General features: G+C 42.5%; 1 protein-coding gene across 1 annotated transcript in view; it reads left to right on the forward strand.

Moving 5' to 3' along the window:
• Positions 1-21877, forward strand: part of LOC120244828 (adhesion G protein-coupled receptor E1-like) — a gene marked incomplete at its 5' end in the record, with an annotated part of 45531 nt that overhangs the window by 16323 nt on the left and 7331 nt on the right. The window contains 9 exons of the mRNA XM_039251569.1: positions 2578-2661; positions 7116-7293; positions 8426-8545; positions 10268-10467; positions 11144-11314; positions 12746-12940; positions 14829-15064; positions 16165-16231; positions 17715-17806. Of these exons, the coding sequence (XP_039107500.1) occupies positions 2578-2661; positions 7116-7293; positions 8426-8545; positions 10268-10467; positions 11144-11314; positions 12746-12940; positions 14829-15064; positions 16165-16231; positions 17715-17806 (1343 nt within the window). The remainder of the gene's footprint in view (positions 1-2577; positions 2662-7115; positions 7294-8425; positions 8546-10267; positions 10468-11143; positions 11315-12745; positions 12941-14828; positions 15065-16164; positions 16232-17714; positions 17807-21877) is intronic.

Below are 21877 nucleotides of genomic sequence, written 5' to 3' on the forward strand. Positions count from 1 at the left end.
CTTTTTGGATGTGAAGTTTGGTGAGTTCCTTATAGATATTGGATACTAGCCCCTTATCTGATATGTCATTTGTAACTATCTTTTCCCATTCTGTCGGTTGCCTATTAGTTTTATGGATTGTTTGCTTTGACAAGGCAGCTTTTCAACAGCATAACATCTTTTCAAGTTCCATCCATGTTGCTACAAATGGACAGATTTCATTCTTTCTCATTGCCATGTAGTATTTCATTGTATAGATACACCACATCTTCTTGATTTATCTATCAGTTGATGGACATTTTGGCTCTTTCAATTATTTGGATATTGTTGAAAGTGCTGCTATGAACAGTGGGATACATGTGCCCCTATGCATCAGCACTCCTGTGTCCCTTGGGTAAATTCCCAGCAGTGCTATTCCTAGATCATAGGGGAGTTCTAGTGTTAATTTTTTGAGGAACCTCCACACTGTTTTCCAGAGCAGCTACATCCGTTTACATTCCCAACAACAGTGCAAGTGGGTGCACGTTTCCCCACATTTTCACCAATATCTGTAGTCTCCTGATTAGTTCATTTTAGTCACTCTGACCGGCATGAGGTGGTATCTCAGTGTGGTTTTGATTAGTATTTACTTGATGAGGAGTGAAGTTGAGCATCGTTTCATGGGTCTGTTCATATCTTCTGCCCATTTCTTCACTGGATTATTTGTTTTTCAGGTGTGGAGTTTGGTGAGCTCCTTATAGATTTTGGATACTAGCCCTTTATCTGATATGACATTTGCAACTATCTTTTCCCATTCCATCGGTTGCCTATTAGTTTTATGGATTGTTTCCTTTGCTGTTAAGAAGCTTTTAATCTTGATGAGGTCCCAGAAGTTCATTTTTGCTCTTGATTCCCTTTAATTTTTATATTATTTGTGGTGGGAGGGATGGGGAGAGAATGAGAGAGAGAGAATCCCAACAGGCTCCACACTTAGTGCAGAGCCTGATGCATGGCTTAATGCCACAACCCTGACTTGGATGCTCAACCAACTGAGCCACCCAGATGCACCCAGTTTTATGAGTCTTATCAGCTGAGTAGATTTGTGTCTCACCACCACAATCGGAATGTAAAACAGTTCCTTTTCCTCCCCAAACAGTTCCTTTGGGTCCCCTGCATTGTTAGATGTTCTCTCCACCACCAACCCCTGTATATGCCCGTCTCTTCTCTGCCATTGGAATTTTGTCTTTGCAAGAATGTTACATAAATGGAATCACAACAGGCTGTGGCTTCTTTCACTCATCATAACGCCTCTGAGATTCATGAAGATTTTGATCTATAGTTTCAATTCTTGCGTCTTCTGCTATAAACATTCATGTACAGTTTGTGTCTCTGTGTATGTGTTTGTGCCCCTGATTTTTCGTTTCTCTGGGGTAAATACTTAGAAGTGGGGTTACTTGGTCCTTGCAATGGTAGATTTTAAAACCTGGTTTTCTTACGGCTTTACATCGCACTTATGACTGTTATTTTATTTAAAACTTTGGTTACTTTTGTACAAAAGTAAGAACAATACTTTTCATTGTCATTTGATTGATTTAAAATTAATTTATTGGGTATAATATAGTTCTCCATTAAGCGTGCATTGCATTCATAAGGTTTTTCAGACTGAAATTCTGTAAGTGACAAACCTTTTGACCACATTTAAATTCTCTCATTTTATACTGTGTTTATGAATATTCTTATTTCCCCCCAAATTTCAAATATCTACTCTGGAAGATTTGCAGGCCCAAAACCCGAAGTCACTATGCCCTCAAGGGGGTTATAAACCCAATCAATGAAATGTATGAACATAATAATTCATATTTTTAAATGTTCACTACTATTTATCAATTGCTGCATTCTCTGAAACTGTTCATCCGAAACATACGTTCATCCCACATCTAATGGCATTAGGCAGCGAAATCACGTGGTTAATCGTGAGTTCAACACCCCCTTCTCAGAGTATGACAAAGATCAGAAAACTTTGTAAATCTAACACAGAAGTGATAACCCTGTGGGATTTTTGTTTGCCTACTAATTTTTTACTTTCCCAAGGAAATGGAATAAACTTCACAGCCAAGAATAGATTGCACAGCTCAAAGGAAGTTGTAAGGAGATTTCCTCAGCTGTAGACTTGATGACCACGATTTCCAGGATGATTCTGAGACATTTCTGTTTGTCGTGGGGAGGGACCCCAGGGTCTCCTGGGATATGGTTACGTCATGTTTTCCCAGAACAAACATCTCTCAAGTTACACCTCATCCATTTTTTTAGAAATTCATTTCATGTTTTTTCATCCAATTTGGATGGATAAAAATTGGTATTCCCAGTTGGATTTCAGTTCATTTCCTTCCCCATATGACTGGAGTCAATTACTTTCTTCGTTGTATTTATTAAGTTGTGAATCCTTTACATGTATTTTCTCGTTGGAGTCAAAGTCATTTTATAAACCAGTTTATTGACAATAATCAATAAAAGGAATCATATTGACATTGATGTCAAAATTGCTATTGCTGTTCTTTCCTTAACTTTATTCCTCTGACATANGATGGACGCTCACACGTGTGCTTCTCTGGGGTACAGGGCTCCTTCTGCGCACTGATGAATGCCACCTTCAGGGTTCTGGATGACGCCTGTGAAAACAAGACCACTGAGGTTTCTCTGAAGGTAACAGCAAAGTCTTCATAATTGTGTTTTCAGCTTCAAACATCTTGGGGGGACACTTTGGGTGGAGAGAGTCCTCTTTATAACTGATGGGTGGAGTCAACATTTACAGAACCTTAAAATTTAACATACAGTAACATTCCCTTCTCTGCCATGTGAGTTTTTATTATTATTTTTTATTTTTCATTTTTAATGTATTTTATTTTTTTTAATAGTTTATTGTCAAGTTGGTTTACATATAACACCCAGTGTTCATCTCCACAAGAGCCTTCTCCCATGCCCATCACCCCCCTTTCCCTGTCTCCCAGCCCCATCATCCCTCAGTTTGTTCTCAGCATTCAAGAGTCTCTCATCGTTTGCCTCCATCCCTCTCCCAACTATTTTTCCCCTTCTTCTCCCCCATGGCCCTCCATTAAGTTCCTCCTAGTCCTTCTATACATGCAAACATATGGTATCTGTCCTTCTCTGCCTGACTTATTTCACTCAGCATAACACCCTCAAGTTCCATCCTTGTTCTTACAGATGGCCAGATTTCATTCTTTCTCATTGCCATGTAGTATTCCATTGTATAGATACATCACATCTTCTTGATCTATTTGTCAGTTGATGGACACATAGGGTCTTTCCATGTTTTGGCTATTGTTGAGAGTGCTGCTATGAACATTGGGGTACATGTGCCCCTATGCATCAGCACTCCTGTATCCATTGGGTAAATTCCTAGCAGTGCTATTGCTGGGACATAGAGGAATTCTACTGTTAAATTTTTGAGGAACCACCACTCTGTTTTCAAGAGGGGCTGCACCAGTTTACATTCCCACCAACAGTGTGGAAGGGCGCCTGTTTCTCCACATCCTCGCCAGCACCTAGAGTCCTCTGATTTGCTCATTTTAGCCACTCTGACCGGCTTGGGGTGATATCTCAGTGTGGTTTTGATCTCTATTTCCCTGATGAGGAGGGATGCTGAGCATCGTTTCATGTGTCTGTTGGCCATCTAGATGTCCTCTTTGGAGAAGTGTCTGTTCATATATTCTGCCCATTTCTTCACTGGATTGTTTGCTTTTTGGATGTGAAGTTTGGTGAGTTCCTTATAGATATTGGATACTAGCCCCTTATCTGATATGTCATTTGTAACTATCTTTTCCCATTCTGTCGGTTGCCTATTAGTTTTATGGATTGTTTGCTTTGACAAGGCAGCTTTTCAACAGCATAACATCTTTTCAAGTTCCATCCATGTTGCTACAAATGGACAGATTTCATTCTTTCTCATTGCCATGTAGTATTTCATTGTATAGATACACCACATCTTCTTGATTTATCTATCAGTTGATGGACATTTTGGCTCTTTCAATTATTTGGATATTGTTGAAAGTGCTGCTATGAACAGTGGGATACATGTGCCCCTATGCATCAGCACTCCTGTGTCCCTTGGGTAAATTCCCAGCAGTGCTATTCCTAGATCATAGGGGAGTTCTAGTGTTAATTTTTTGAGGAACCTCCACACTGTTTTCCAGAGCAGCTACATCCGTTTACATTCCCAACAACAGTGCAAGTGGGTGCACGTTTCCCCACATTTTCACCAATATCTGTAGTCTCCTGATTAGTTCATTTTAGTCACTCTGACCGGCATGAGGTGGTATCTCAGTGTGGTTTTGATTAGTATTTACTTGATGAGGAGTGAAGTTGAGCATCGTTTCATGGGTCTGTTCATATCTTCTGCCCATTTCTTCACTGGATTATTTGTTTTTCAGGTGTGGAGTTTGGTGAGCTCCTTATAGATTTTGGATACTAGCCCTTTATCTGATATGACATTTGCAACTATCTTTTCCCATTCCATCGGTTGCCTATTAGTTTTATGGATTGTTTCCTTTGCTGTTAAGAAGCTTTTAATCTTGATGAGGTCCCAGAAGTTCATTTTTGCTCTTGATTCCCTTTAATTTTTATATTATTTGTGGTGGGAGGGATGGGGAGAGAATGAGAGAGAGAGAATCCCAACAGGCTCCACACTTAGTGCAGAGCCTGATGCATGGCTTAATGCCACAACCCTGACTTGGATGCTCAACCAACTGAGCCACCCAGATGCACCCAGTTTTATGAGTCTTATCAGCTGAGTAGATTTGTGTCTCACCACCACAATCGGAATGTAAAACAGTTCCTTTTCCTCCCCAAACAGTTCCTTTGGGTCCCCTGCATTGTTAGATGTTCTCTCCACCACCAACCCCTGTATATGCCCGTCTCTTCTCTGCCATTGGAATTTTGTCTTTGCAAGAATGTTACATAAATGGAATCACAACAGGCTGTGGCTTCTTTCACTCATCATAACGCCTCTGAGATTCATGAAGATTTTGATCTATAGTTTCAATTCTTGCGTCTTCTGCTATAAACATTCATGTACAGTTTGTGTCTCTGTGTATGTGTTTGTGCCCCTGATTTTTCGTTTCTCTGGGGTAAATACTTAGAAGTGGGGTTACTTGGTCCTTGCAATGGTAGATTTTAAAACCTGGTTTTCTTACGGCTTTACATCGCACTTATGACTGTTATTTTATTTAAAACTTTGGTTACTTTTGTACAAAAGTAAGAACAATACTTTTCGTTGTCATTTGATTGATTTAAAATTAATTTATTGGGTATAATATAGTTCTCCATTAAGCGTGCATTGCATTCATAAGGTTTTTCAGACTGAAATTCTGTAAGTGACAAACCTTTTGACCACATTTAAATTCTCTCATTTTATACTGTGTTTATGAATATTCTTATTTCCCCCCAAATTTCAAATATCTACTCTGGAAGATTTGCAGGCCCAAAACCCGAAGTCACTATGCCCTCAAGGGGGTTATAAACCCAATCAATGAAATGTATGAACATAATAATTCATATTTTTAAATGTTCACTACTATTTATCAATTGCTGCATTCTCTGAAACTGTTCATCCGAAACATACGTTCATCCCACATCTAATGGCATTAGGCAGCGAATTCACGTGGTTAATCGTGAGTTCAACACCCCCTTCTCAGAGTATGACAAAGATCAGAAAACTTTGTAAATCTAACACAGAAGTGATAACCCTGTGGGATTTTTGTTTGCCTACTAATTTTTTACTTTCCCAAGGAAATGGAATAAACTTCACAGCCAAGAATAGATTGCACAGCTCAAAGGAAGTTGTAAGGAGATTTCCTCAGCTGTAGACTTGATGACCACGATTTCCAGGATGATTCTGAGACATTTCTGTTTGTCGTGGGGAGGGACCCCAGGGTCTCCTGGGATATGGTTACGTCATGTTTTCCCAGAACAAACATCTCTCAAGTTACACCTCATCCATTTTTTTAGAAATTCATTTCATGTTTTTTCATCCAATTTGGATGGATAAAAATTGGTATTCCCAGTTGGATTTCAGTTCATTTCCTTCCCCATATGACTGGAGTCAATTACTTTCTTCGTTGTATTTATTAAGTTGTGAATCCTTTACATGTATTTTCTCGTTGGAGTCAAAGTCATTTTATAAACCAGTTTATTGACAATAATCAATAAAAGGAATCATATTGACATTGATGTCAAAATTGCTATTGCTGTTCTTTCCTTAACTTTATTCCTCTGACATAATCCATGTTAGCATTTGGATGTGTACCCATATCCGTTCACTTTGTGAATGGATCTCTCTCTCTCTCTCTCTCTCTCTCTCTCTCTCACACACACACACACTCATACAGAAGCCATTTAGTGAGCACTTGTAAAGGGATTCGGCCTCTGATGAGAGATGACAAAGGTTCAAATCTTACTTCTCCCACCTCCTGTAAGTGTTCTGTTTCCTCACCCAAAAATGGAAATAATAGCTTCTACTTCATAGATTTCTTTTTAAAACAAAGTTAACATGCATAAGATACTTAATACATGGCTCATAAGAAAGTATTAATGATTTTTATCTCTGTATGCCAGAAACATTAATATCGTAGATATAAAAATGTTAATGAAAGTACTTGTTTTTTAAGCGAAATGAGATAATTCCTATGTTATTTTGAATTTTGCCTTACTTAACAACAGCTCACTGACCTTTTTGGTTGTTAATATGTGTGTGTGATCATTGTTTTGTTAACAGCTGCCTACTAATCTGTGATCGGATTTAGTCATTGTTTTAGCCAATCTGTTGGACATTTAGCCTTTCCAACTTCTTGCTATCAGAAACCACACTGAAACAAACATCCCTGGACAAGGTCCTTGCAGTTTTTACACATTTCTTGGAAGACTAATTCCAGGAAGGGAAATGTTTAGTCAGAGCTAGGTGTAAGCAGTGCTATTCCAGGTGCTGACTTAAAAGGCCACACCAACTTGAGAGGGAGTGAGGGAGAAGGAGGGAGAGAGAAGAAGAGAGAGAGGGAAAGAGGGAGGCTGGGAAGGAGAGCTGTTATCTGGGGCACAAGGAAGAAGGAGAGAGGGTACATGCACAAATACACCTTTCCTTGCAGAGCACGGCTGAGAGCCTTACCTCTGTGCTTGAACAAACTTCCACATGGTCCAACTTCACCAAAGAAGAGACATCCACTCTGGCCTCTGTCCTCCTGGAGAGTGTGAAAAGCAGCACCCTAGCAGCTTTCCTGAAACCCTCAGGCAACGTGACTCAGACTGTTCAGACAAAATACTTAGGTGAGGAGGCAAAGTTCCATCTGGGTGCTGCTGTTGAAGGGTGGGGCGTGGGCAATACTATGCCCGGTGGCTTCGCCGTATACCATTTCCCCAACTGTTTCAAACCTCAGAGCTCACAGAGAAGCAAGTCCCAGGATAGTAACTGCATCTCCCATTTGCTGAGTGCCTGGCGTTGAGTTAATGGTGTGTGGGAATGTATCACTGATTCGTTCAACAAGTATCTGAGCCCCACCATGAACAAAGATCTCATATATGAAGATAGAGAGAGTGCTGTTGAGAAAAATAAGCTAGTCAGCTAGAGAGGGTCAGGGTTGGGGGGAGTATTGATAGCTTATATGGTGTGGGGAGACCAAGTGTCGCTGGGGCAGGCCCTAAGGGAATGGAGCCGTGGTTGTATTTGGAGAGAGAGCAAAAGTTCAGGAATACTTGGTGAGTTCAATAAACAAAGAGGAGGCCAGTGTGGCCATAGAGCAAGAGAGAATCATCAAGGCTCTAGGAGAAGAGGTCAGAAAGGAAGGGGAGAGGTGGGTGGACTCAGGATTTTATTTGGAGTAAGATTGGGGTGGGTGTGGAACAGGAGAGTTTGAGGCATGCCATTATCTGGCTTATGTTTTAAAAGAATACTTCCGGTTCCATCACCTATTTTGTTTTCATGAGGACCCCTGTAATTAGTGCCACGTCACGGGAGAGAGACCCAAGTCTCAGAGAGGTTCAGTCATTGGTCCTGTTTGCTCAGCTGGTGCAGGGCAGAGCTGGATGCAGACTCTGAGCGCTGGTCCACTCTACTGCGCTCACCCAGCCCCTTACTAGCCCCTTAGGCTTCAGAAAACGTGTCTCCATTTAGAGCAGCCAGAATATCAGGACTCTGTTGCCTTCCATCTCTGTTTACCTCAATCCCAGTTTTCCCTGATGTATGACTAAGGTGTGAAAGCTCACTCTGCAGCTCCACCTGGGTTTCTAATTGGTTTCATCATCCTCCTATCAACCCACCCAGGGGCTCAACGTCTTCCCTGTGATGAGCTGGCCATTTTTATTCTTTGCAACTAGATACATAGAACTTTGTGGAAAAGAAAGAGGATTTAGGACCCACTTTCTGGGGGATTTGGGGCAAATTCTCCCTGTTTCCTTTTAGAAATTGAAAGCAAGATCATCAAGGAAGAGTGCACTGAAAAGAATGAGACCTTTCTCCTCAAAGCCAAAGGGAATGAGATGAAGATTGGGTGTTCTACCATCAACGAATCTAAATCTATAGGTACAGAGCTGCTCCTGAGAACCAGGGAGGGGGGCTATGGTGTATTCAATCAGCAGACACTTATCAGTCAACTCTTGGATTCCAAGACTAGTGAGATGAGGTCAGTGCCCTGGGGAAGTCAGATACTAGATACATAAACACTCTCACAGTATTGGAATGTCAAGACCTTTACTGTTTGGTACAGCACCACTGGCCACGTTTTCTTTTCTTTTCTTTTCTTTTCTTCTTCTTCTTCTTTTTTTTTTTTCAAATAGTTTATTCTCAAGTTGGTTTCCATATAGCACCCAGTGCTCATCCCCACAAGTGCCCTCCTCCATGCCCATCTACCCCCTCCCTCCCACACCCATCAGCCCTCAGTTTGTTCTCAGTATTCAAGAGTCTCTCATGGTTTGGTTCTCTCCCCCGCCCACTGTTTCCCTCCTTCTTCTCCCCCACAGTCCTCCGTTAAGTTCCTCCTAATCCTCCTATACGTGGAAACATATGGTATTTGTCCCTCTCTGCCTGAATTATTTGACTCAGCATAACACCCTCAAGGTCCATCCATGTTGCTACACATGGCCAGATTTCATTCTTTCTCATTGCCTGCCACGTTTTCTTATTGAGCACATGAAATGTGGTCAGGCTGTACTTTAAAACCTGGTAAAGTACACACCAGGTTCCAAAGGCTTGGTACAAAAAAAAACGAAGGTTGGGGAAAATCTCATTCATATTTTTTGTATGGATTATAGGTCAAAGGGATAATATTTTGCATGTACTGAGTTAACATATTATTAAAATTAATTTTACCTGGTTTGGACTTTTGTGCAATCTGGCTACCTGAAAATTTAAAATTACCTGGGTGGTTCATATTATTTTTGGTGGACAGCACTGATCTGTACCAGATATGGGCAAGCTTGTCCTGCAGAGGCAAGATTAGTAAATATTTTAGACACTGAAGGCGATAGAGTCTCTTAGAGTGCAAAGACGCCCATACATGATATGTAAATGAGTGGGTGTGGCTGTTGCAGAAACACTTTCATTTACACCAAGCAGGCAATGGCCAGATTGGCCTTTGGGCCATGGTTTGCCACACTCTGATCTAGATGCTGTGCGGAGGGCTCAGGGAGCAGGCCTGGGACATCCCTGAAGACCATCAGCATTAAGAGGGGAAGCAAGCTTAACCATCAGAGTGGGAGGGGAACTTATTTCAAACTGCTCAGTTTGTTTGTGCCTTAAAGACATAAAGTCATATTTATTTAAAACTTTTATACTGTTTCTTCATTTATGAGAGAGAGAGAGAGAGCGCCACAGAGGGGCCAACAGAGAAGAACACTAAGAATCCCAAGAGGCTCCACACTGTCAGCACAGAGCCCGACACAGGGCTCAAACCCACAAACTGTGAGATCATGACCTGAGCCAAAGTCAGATGCTTAACTGATTGAGCACCCAGGAACCCCCATACTTATTTTTAAATGTAGCCAACATGTCCCCAGGGGGTAGCACTGGTGCTGGTGAAGGTCACCAACCTTGAAGCCCATTGGCCCTCCTGGTGTTGCAGTGCTCAAAGCAGGTGCATGGAGGCCCAGAAATGCATGGGGTATTAGAGTGTCTATGTGTGTGTACGTGTTGGGTCCTCAATAATCACTACTTAGCAAATGATTCCTTTTTCTTTTTTTCTTTTCTTTTCTCTTTCTTTCTTTCTTTTTTTTTTTTTTTTTTTTTTGCATTTGGGGAAAATCACAGGGACCACTGGAGTGGCTTTTGTCTCCTTTTCGGGGATGGAGTCGTTTTTAGATGAGAGCTTCTTCCAAGACCTTCAGACCCCCTTCACCAAGTCCCAAAGGAAGCTGAAGATAAATTCTCGCGTTGTGCAGGGCATCATGACTGGGGAGAAGCAAGATGGGTTCTCTAACCCAGTCATTTACACGCTGGAGAACATCGAGGTTTGTGAAGAGGTTCTTGTTGAGCCCCTATCTTCCAGTTGACAACACCTCACCCCACAGTGGGCATTACTTTCATTTCTGATAGAGACCCATGAAGGTATTACGCTTCTAGACAACTAACAGTTCCTAGCAACTCAAGACATTCCCCAAAGTCCACTTCCAGAGGATTGGGCTCTCATATATATATAACAATATAAATAGCATATATAATATATATATCACATTAACACATAGCATATATAGTATATTGCATATATAATATATGGTGTATACAATGTATAGCATGTATTATATAGCATATATAATATTTAGCATGTATAATATAGAGCATATATGATATATAGCATATGTAATAGCACATAGAATATATATAGCATATATCATATATTGCATATAATCATCCATTCATCACTGGGCAAGATTGGGCTCAGATTAAGAATGTTGATGCAGGAAAATTTACATGGACTTTATTATATTAGCTATGACCAAGTTAGTAGTAGAGGCAGATCTGGTATCCAAGATCTTTCTCACCATCCTCACACACCAAAGTATTACATTTCCTTCCATTCCCTCCCAAACATACCTGCATCTTCTTGTCCTAGGTGACCCTTGAAGTTGGTCATACTGAATCCATTTGAGAGAGAGTCTAGGGTGACGAAAGTCTTTACATTTTCAGCCAAAGCAGCCACTTGAGATGCCTATCTGCGTTTCGTGGGACACAGACATGGAAGGTGGCAGATGGACACAGTCTGGCTGTGTGATTCGTGAAGCTTCTGAGATGCATACTGTGTGCAGCTGTAACCAGATGATGAACCTGGCCATCATCATGGCTTCTGGGGAGCTCACGGTCAGTACTGACACTCTCTGCTCTGGGTCTCCAAATCCGAGGGGAAAATATTGTGAATGAACATCCATTGTGTGTCTTCCATGGCCTTGGGTGTTGTGGGGCACAATCATGGGGGACAGACAGGGTGTGCCTCTGCCCTTGGAGAATTCATAGTTTGGCTGGGAAGTCATGAAACTCACATATAAAAAGAGAAATAACCCCTGAACAAGTTAATAATGACAGATCCCATTCACAGAGCATAATAGCCTGTGTTGGACCCTTTATTTTAAGGTAAATGTTTTCAGGCCATTTTACAGGATGGAGGCTGAGGCTCCATAGCCCACTTACTCAGAAAACTAAATGGGTGCAGATGAGACCTGAACCCAGGACAGAGTGTCTCCAGAGGTCTCTTTCCACAAAACTAAGCAAATGGGGCGAGAAGTGGTGCAATAGGGATCCAGAAGTGTGTCAGTGAGAGCTAGTGATGGGGCGGGGCAGGGTGGGTGAAGCGAGCCTTGGTGGGTGAGTAGACTCAGTGGAGGGCAGGTAGTATGTTCCCTGCACAGCTGTGAGCACTTGAAGTCTTTCCATTTAGTATCATTTAGCATATTCATTAGGATCCTCTTTTAACAGATGAGGAAACCGAGACACAGGGCAGTTAAGTGTCTTTCCCAGGCTCATACAATTAGGAACTGGCAGAACGATAGTCCATTTTCCTTACCATCACGTAACAGAATCATAGGGAGTAGTTCGTGAGATGGTGCTTTGGCATATCTTCCCAGAAGGACCTGAAAACCTTTAAATCAGTTATGAGTGACGGCATAGGGGAAGGGCTCAGTGTGCCATTTCTGCTCCCAGAAATCGGGGCATCCCTGAACGCCTGTGTGGCAGTGCCGGTTCAGTGCAGGAAACGGTGATCACTCTAGGTATTTCGGGCAGGGGACAGGATGGTCACAAAATCACGGGGAGGGATGGAGGAGGTTGAGGTCAGGGGTTGCCACCTGGGGTCTGGCTTGGAGATCACCCCTCTGCAACTGTAAACCAGAGGACAGAAATTGCTGCTGCCAACGGAAGAGGGGACAGCTAGAGCACGGAACCCAGCCATCGCTTGCTCCTGTCCACAGAAGGCTGGTGGCTCCCTCCTTTCTGCCTTCCAAAACCCTCATGCGTACATCTCCCTGGGAAACCTGAAGGACACCGTACCCCCAGGCGATTCTGGGAAATGTAGTTTGTAGACACCCTGCCCTGGTATGGCATGGGTGAGGCACAGGACCAGATGGGAATGGGTGTTGATGGAGGGCAAAGGATGGCGATGGACAGCACCTCCTTCACTCTGAGTGTCGAAGGAGAAAAAGTCCTCGAACCCTTTCAGGAGTCTGGATAATTCTTTTTCTTTCTTCTGCCTGGAGGGATGTTGGCCCCTCTCTGAATGATGTATCTGTTTCCTGACAGACGGAGTTCTCCCTGTACATCATTAGCCACGTGGGCTTGATCGTCTCCCTGGTGTGTCTCGTCTTGGCCATCGCCACCTTCCTCCTGTGTCGTGGCATTCGCAACCAGAACACCTACCTCCACCTGCACCTCTGCGTGTGCCTCTTCTTGGCTGAGGCGCTCTTCCTTGCCGGTGTAGACAAGACTGACAACCAGGTCTCACATCCCTCAGGCTGTGTCCTCGCCCAGCCCCATCATCTCCACATCTGCCCCTGCTCATCCTACCCAATAATCTCTATGCTAGTTCCCACTTCAGTACCTTTGCATGTGCTATACCTACTTTTGATGATACTTGTTCCCCAATTCTTTACCTGGTTTACACACTCTTGTGATAGGTGTCAGTTTCAAATTGTTTCCCTGGTCGTGTTATATACTGTGGTGGTCTCTCCTTAAACCACTGGTCCTTACCTTGCATGATTCTTTCTCTACGGGGCACTCGGCAATATCTAGAGACTTGATCAGAGGTTATCCCTGGGAGAGGGTGCTACTGACCTCCAGTGGAGTCTAGGGATGCTTCCAAACACCCTACAATCCATAGAATAGCCCCCAGGAAAGAAAATAATCTGGCAATAGTGTTACAAATGTCAATAATGCCTCAACTGAGAACTCTATCCCTGACGAGTCTATTTTGCTTTCGTTCCCAGCCTTTATTTGAAACCATATTGATTACTTGTTTTTTTACTAGCTGTGTATCTCCACCACCCGCCCCATGCAATACACACACACTAGACTGTGAGTCCCATGAGAGCAGAAACTTTGGACAATTTACCCCTTAGAAGTATACCAGAAACATAGTAGGATCTTAGGGTTTTTCCAGATGGAGCACCATCGGCATTTTGGCTGGGACAATCGTTCTTTGTGGAGAACCATCCCCCTCACCGTACTATGTTTTCCTTCTCAGACCCCTGAGAAATCAATGCTAGTATCCCTCCCATCATTTGACAGGGAGTGAGCAAACGTTTTGTGTTTTTTTTTAATTTTTAATAGTTTCTTTTCAAGTTGGTTTCCATATAACATCCAGTGCTCATCCCCACAAGTGCCCTCTCCATGCCCATCACCCCCCCTCCCCTCTCCCCCACTCCCAACAGCCCTCAGTGTGTTCTCAGCATTTGAGAGTCTCTCATGGTTTGCCTCCACCCCTTCCCCTACTATTTTCTCCTTCTTCTCCCCCATGGTCCTCCGTTGGCTTCCTCCTAATCCCCCTATATGTGCAAACATATGGTATTTGTCCTTCTCTGCCTGACTTATTTCGCTCAGCACAACACCTTCAAGTTCAATCCATGTTGCTACACATGGCCAGATTTCATTCTTTCTCATTGCCATGTAGTATTCCATTGTATACATAAACCACATCTTCTTGATCCATTCATCAGTTTAAATGTTTTATATATTTCTGAGAGAGAGAGAGATAGAGAGAGAGAGAGAGAGAGAGAGACAGCATGAGCAGGGAAGGGTCAGAGAAAGAGGGAGACAAAGAATCTGAAACAAGCTCCAGGCTCTGAGCTAGCATCAGCATAAAGCCGGAGACAGGGCTCAAACCCATGAACCACGAGATCATGACCTGAGTCAAAGTCAGATGCTTAACCACTGAGTCATCCAGGTGCCCCAACATTTTCTGTCTTAAAGAAGCAGTTGTAAATATCTTTGGCTTTGCAGAATCCAGGCTCTCTGACCCAGCCACTCAGCTTGGCTGTTGTAGCATGAAAACAGCCACAGAAAACACAGAAATGGATGTGGCTTTCTGCCAGTGAAACGTGATTTACAAACAGGCAGCCAGCCTGATGACTGTAGTGTGCTCATCCCTACACCCTCAACATCTTCAAACATCCTCTGAAGTGGGGTGATCAGCTATCTGCTCTTTTCAAAACACTGAAAAGTCCCATGTCCTGGGAAAGACCAGTCCTAGGCCAGCGAGGACTACTGGTCCCCCTACCAAAAGGATGAATAACAGGAAATTCCAATCAAAGGAGTAGCCCTGCTGTGTCTGAGAACCTGCCCCTTGGAGGGGGCGGGGGTCCTGAGTGTGCACACTTCTCTCCTCCAGACAGGCTGTGCCGTCATTGCAGGCTTCTTGCACTACCTTTTCCTGGCCTGCTTCTTCTGGACGCTGGTGGAGGCTGTGATGCTCTTCCTAATGGTCAGGAACCTGAAGGTGATGAATTACTTCAGCTCTCGCAACATCAAGATGTGGTACTTCTGTGCCTTTAGCTATGGGCTCTCGGGGCTGGTGGTGGCCATCTCTGCCGTCGTGCAACCACAGGGCTACGGGATGCATAATCGGTAAGCGCGACCCCTCTGTCTCCCTGAACACCGTGCTGTCATGGTCCATGATGATAATTATGTGAACAAGAACAGTAACAATAGTGGTAATTGCATCTACCATTTCTTGAGCTCTTTATGGCTTGTGGGTCTCAGGGCTGCCATGGTCTGTTGCACCTCTTGTACACTGCACTAATCCAGGAGCCACTGTTTGACCTATAAAATAGGTGAATGGTGGCGGTGTAACCAATGAAAGAAACTTGGTTGTGCAGCTTTGAATTCTGGATTCTGAAACCAACCTGCCTGGGTTTGAATCCTTGCTCCATGACCTTCTGGCTGTGCCCTGGGCAAGTTACTTAACCTCTGTAGGCTTCCACTTCCTCACCCATACAAAAGAGGCAAACAGCAATGCCGACATCCTAGTGTTGTGAGGGTTAAATGAGTTATTATCTGCAAAACATTCAGAATGCTGTCTGTCACAGGGTAAAGCGCTAGACGTGCCATCATCATCATCATCATTATCATCATCATCATCACCATTGTCTGTTTTAGAGCAAGGTCTGTTTATCACACGGGTCTGTGCGAGATGATTTAGGGTAGTGTGCTGGTAAGTATCATTTAAGATTCTCATACAGCTCAAAGTCTGGAAGGGGGAGATGGACAGTTTTCAAGGAAAAAAACACCACAATAATTTATGACACCAGTAGATGCTAATTAAAAAAAAATAATGAAAGCAGCATGGTCTGCTAGAGAAAAACCAGGGGTAGGGAGGGTCCCAAGTGGCTTTTCAGATGAGGTGGCATTCGAGCTGAGATTTGAATGACCAGGTGTGCCAGTAGAGAGGTCTGAGCAGAGAGGAAGAGATGGCAAAGGTACATACTGAGGGCGAGCTCTACGCAGGGCGCCAGGTGATCACTTCAGGAACATTCACCCAGGAAGAAGGTCTGAAAGCAGACTCGCTGCGGTCCAAAGAAAACTGAAGTGTCACCCAACCCGTCATGAGACTTTTCATCTCAGGATCAGCTTCCTGTAATATCCTCCATTAGTGCATTTTGGGGGAGAGAGGGAGTGACTGTAGGGTCAGGAGTTAAACAGGCGCTGACTCCTGTTTGTCTTCGTAGCTGCTGGCTGAACCCAAGCACAGGATTCATCTGGAGTTTACTGGGGCCGGTCTGCGTAATCATCACGGTAAAGCAAGTTGCTTGGTGCAGTGTGCCTGGCTGAGGTCAAACGTCCTCCCCTCTGATCCCTGGTTCTTGAGATTTCAAATTTAGAGTGCAATTGCTTTCACTTGTGATTTTTTTTTTTGCCCTCTGTCAATATGCAAATGGCCTAGAGGGGAACACAATCTGATTTGTCTTTTGTGTTTCAGTAGGAATAGGTCTATTGATGTCTTCTGAGGCTAGATGTTGAATGACAAAAAAAAAAAGGAAGAAATAAATGACTAGGAATGTGGGGGTGGGAGTAGAAGAAAACAGTGGGATGGTAGAAAGGGGAACCTAGAGATTTTTTTCAGCTTTATTGAGGTATAACTGACAAATAAGAATTGTGTATCACAGAGAGGGTATCCACAGTATCGCTAACTGGGTGGCTTAGAACAACAGAATTTGGCATCCTCCAGGAAGACTTCCATGAACTTTACCATTCTCACTTGTGGAGGCTGGAAGTGTAAGATTGAGGAGTGGGCAGGGCCATGTCCCCTCTGAAAGCCCAAATGAAGGGTCTGTTTCAGTCTTATTTTTTTAAATCTTAGTGGGCAGGGGAAGAGTGGCAGTAAGGGGTAGAAAAGGAGAGAGAGAGAGAAAGAGGGAGGTAGGAAAGGACAGAATCCCACACAGGCTCACACTCAGCATAGAGCCTGATGCGGGGCCTGATCCCACGACCCTGGGATCATGACCTGAGCATAAATCAAGAGTCAGTCGCTCAACCAACCGAGCCCCCAGGTGCCCCTCCATTTCAGTCTTCTAACCCCAGGAATCCCTTGGCTTATAGATGTTTGGCTTTCCCTGTCATGTCAGCCTCTGTGTCCATTTTCCATTTTATAAGGTCATGTGGAATTCGGACCTGCCCTAATGAGCTCATTTCAATTTGATCACCTCTGATAAAGACTCTGGCTACAAATAAGATCACATTCTGAGGTCCTGGAGGTTCAACAGTTCAACCCCAACAAGGCATCAATCTTGAGTCTAACTTCCCACACGCATCCATGTGGGGTGGTAATCAGTGGCGATCCCCCAAATGAGAACAAGTAAAGACTATTTATTGCTATAGGAAGGGAGTCGGGCACCATGACTTGCACTTAGCAGAGACTCAGAAGCAGGGAGAGGAGTCAGAAGTCTGTTTAGGGGAAAAGGGAAGGCTTCCAGTGTGCCTGCTTGGAGGCTGTAGGCGCTGGGACTCTAGATGCAGGCTAACTCAAAGCAGGGCACCCAATGTGAGTGCTTAGGGGAGCATGTCGGCTTTTTCTGTTGGGTTCTAACTTGGAAATGAGGGAAGAAATCAGGGAGGCTGTCAGCCAACAGTAAACAGCTTGGTGTTAAGGGTTGATTGCTGTAGGGCTTATTATCGTGCTTCCTGGAATGGGTACCACACACTATGGGTTTTTGACAGGTGGTGTGGCCATTGCCCATTTGTCTGCCGATATCTCAGTCCTCTCTGCTTGACTTTGTAGATCAATTTCATCCTCCTGACTTGCACGTTGTGTATCCTGAGGCAGAAGCTTTCTAGCGTCAACGCAGAAATCTCGACACTCAAAGACACCAGGTACAGTCCCTCCTTCCCTTTCTCTCTGCCAGTCTCCTTCATCCTTCCCACACACATTCCCTGAGCACCTCTTTGTGTGCTTGGTCTGGTGTCCAGGACAGAACAGCGCACTGTCTAGATCTGGGGTCTCAAGCACCAGCTCTGCCACTTATAAGCTGTGTGACCTTAGGCAAGTTACACAACCTCTCTGAATCAGTTTCCTCATCTGTGTACTGGGGGTATTAACATTGACCACTTAATGTGGCTTATGAAGCATTACTACAGTTACTAGGAAGGATGAATATTTCATATATTGTAACCATTAATACACTTTCTAATATCTACTGTGCACAGTTATATTTACAAAAACAGAAACCTACCATCTACTATATTTTTAGAGCCATTTTTCTCTTACTAATGTCATGAATATTTTTTCAATTTAACTAGAAATTCTTTGAAAATATCTTTTGTATATTTTATAAAGCATTTCAATGTAATAATGCAACACAACTTATTTATTATGCCTTATTTGTGGACATCCACGTTGTTTCTGTTTTGGGGGGTAGGGAGAGGGCTATTATAAGCAATGTGGTCTTGAACACCCTTATGGATAGAAATTTCTCCACATCTGCAATTATTTGAGCATAACAGTAGGCATGAAATGGCCTGAGCTAAAGGGCAGGTGGTATTGCCATGCTTTTAGTATAATTGCAAATCGTTTTCCAGAAAATTTGTTTCTATTTGTAGAAGTGCATGTTTCCATACAGCTTTGCAACACTGGGGTTTATAATTTTTGTTGTGGTGTTTTGCTGATTGAATAAGTGGAGTATACAATCTTATTATTTTAGTTTTGTATATATTATTTTACTTAACAGATGTGAGACATTTTCATATTCTTATAGGCGGTTTGTGTCTTTAACTTCCTCACTCAACAGATCTTCATTTTAAGAACCTACCAAAGTCAGGGGTGCCTGGGTGGCTCAGGCAGTTACATGTCCAAGTTCGGCTCAGGTCATGATTTCATGGTTGGTGCGTTTGAGCCCCACATTTGGCTCTCTGCTCTCATTGCAGAGCCTGCTTCGGATCCTCTATCTCCCCCTCTGTCTGCCCGTCCCCACCATGCATGCAGTCTCTCTCTCAAAAAAAATAAACATAAAAAAAAAACAAAAAAAAACAAAGGTATACCTTATCTAGGTTTTATTCTCAGGAACCATATGATATCCTCTGCTTGTTTTCCTCTCACTGTCCAGTCCGTATTCATCTTAAATTTTAAATATTTTTAAATCCTATATTTTAAATTTTAATATCTTTTAAAAGTTGATGCATAAAGTTTAAACAAAGTAAATACATTCAATAGAAAGAAAAATTAATCAATACAAAAGCAAACACATGGGAAATAATTCCCCCTCTCTTCCCAGATCTCTTACACCCTAAGCAGCCATTATCACTTGAATTGAGCTTCCTTCTAGAGTATTCTATCCTTACACATTCACCTTTGGATTACATAAATGATAGGGTACTATACATATCTTTCTGAACTTTGTGGGTTTTTTTCTATATAATAGGTAGCTGACTTCAAATCAATACTTGTGTTAAAAACAACTACCAAAAATGTCTTTGTGCCATATGCTGCTTTAAGAAACCGTAGAGACATCTCATCTCATTTAATATGTAGAAGAATAAACACCACATGGTAGGTATTGTATTATTATCTCTAGACAATTTGACAAAACTGAGGCACAGTTTCCACAGGTCTTCAGAGCCTGTACCCTTACCCTTATAATACGTGGACACTCTCCTCTCATTTAAAAAAAATGATTTTTGGGAAGGAGGCAAGACGGCTGAGAAGTAGGGAGCCCCATACATTTCATTCGTCCTCATCTCTCAAACGGAGAAGGCCTGAAGCCTTCGGAACCCTTACAGAATCCAGGTGTTTGGGAGGAAAAGGAGACAGAGTCCACTAAGAAAACCTTATAGGGCTACCTCAAGAAGCAAGCCAAAGGACACATGGTGGAGAGTCTCAAATACCACTACGAGTAGGGAAATAAAATAACCAAAGTCTCAACAAGACAGACCAAGAGACACCATTCAAAGAACACTTCCTGAAAGGACAGATCCTGAACACTCAAAGAGCCTTCTTTAATACAGCAGTACTCACAGGTGCAGAGTGCATAACAAGCTTTTAAAACTAACAAGAGATAGAAAGCTAGTCAAAATGACGAAACGGAAGAACTCTCCTCTAAAGAAATTCCAGAAGGAAGTGACAGCTAAAGAACTGCTCAAAACAGATAAAAGCAACATAACTGAACAAGAATTTAGAACAATAGCCATAAAATTGATCACTGGGCTTGAAGAAAACATGGAAGAAATCAGAGAAACTATTGCTACAAAGACTATGGAGCTTAAAAATAGTTGTGACGAATTAAAAAATGCTATAAATGAGATGCATCATAAAAGGGAGGCATCCAATGCACGGATTGAAGGGGCAGAGAGGAGAATAAGCGAATTAGAAGACACAATTATAGAAAAAGAGGAAGCCGAGAAAAAGAGAGCTAAACTGATCCAGGAACACGAAAAGAGAGTTCGAGAGCTGAGTGATATAATCAAACGGAACAATATCTGTATCATAGGAATTCCAGAAGAGGAAGAGAGAGAGAAAGGCGCTGAAGGAGTCCTTGAACAAATTATAGCAGAGAACTTCACCAATCTGGAGAAGGAAACAGACATTGAAATCCAAGAGGCACAGAGAACTCCCCTCAGACATAACTTGAATCGATCTTCTGCACGACATATCATAGTGAAACTGGCAAAATATTAAGACAAAGAGAGAATTCTGAAAGTAGCTAAGGATAAAAAGGCCCTCACATACAAAGGGAAACCCATCAGAGTGGTGACAGACCTATCTACTGAAACTTGGCAGGCCAGAAAGGAATGGCAGGAGATCTTCAATGTGATGAACAGAAAAAATATGCAGCCAAGAATCTTCTATACAGCAAGCCTGTCATTCAGAATAGAAGGAGAGATAAAAACTCTTCCCCCCCCAAAAAAAAAAAAAGAAATTGGGAGAATTCGTCACCACTAAACCAGCCCTACAGGAAATCCTGAGGGGGACTCTATGAAGGAAATGTTGCAAGGAACGCAAGGTACCAGAGACACCACCACAAGCATGAATCCTAGGAAGAACACAGTGACTCTGAACCCATATTTTCCAATAATAACACTGAATATAAATCGACTAGGTGCTCCAATGAAAAGACATAGGGTAGCAGAATGGATAAAAAAACAAAATCCATCTATTTGCTGTCTACAAGAAATTCACTTTAGATCTGAGAACATCTTCAGATTGAAAGTAAGGGGATGGAGAAATATCTATCATGCTACTGGAAGTCAAAAGAAAGTTGGAGTAGCCATACTTATATCAGACAAACAGGGCTCTAAAGACAGTAACGAGGGATGAAGAAGGACATTATATAATAATTACAGGGTCTTTCCATCAGGAAGAGATAACAAATATAAATGTCTCCAAATATAGGAGCATCTAAATACATTAAAAAGTCACAAACAGGAGGAATCTTATGGATAAGAATGTCATAATAGCAGGGACTTTAATAATCCACTTACAGCAATGGATAGATCAACTAGAAAAAAAAAATCACCAAAGAAACAATGGACTTGAATGACACATTGGACCAGATGGATGTGACAGATATATTTAGAATTCTACATCCTGAGGCCATGGAATTCACATTCTTCTCAAGTGTGCATGGCACATTCTCCAAGATAGATCACATACTGGGACATAAAGCAACCCTCAATAAATATAAAAGAATTGAGATCATACCATGCACACTTTCAGATCACAATGTCATGAAACTTGAAATCAATCACCAGTAGAAGTCTGAAAACCTCCAAAAACATGGAGGTTAAAGAACACCGTACTAAAGAATGAATGGGCCAATCAGGCAATTAGAGAAGAAATTAAAAAACATATGAAAACAGATGAAAATGAAAATACATCAATCCAAATACTATGGGATGCAGCAAAGGCAGTCCTAAGAGGAAAATACATTGCACTCCAGGCCTTTTTCAAGA

Source organism: Hyaena hyaena, unplaced genomic scaffold, assembly GCF_003009895.1.
Source record: "Hyaena hyaena isolate Hyena2069 unplaced genomic scaffold, ASM300989v1 scaffold_396, whole genome shotgun sequence".
Classification (NCBI taxonomy): Eukaryota; Metazoa; Chordata; class Mammalia; order Carnivora; family Hyaenidae; genus Hyaena; species Hyaena hyaena.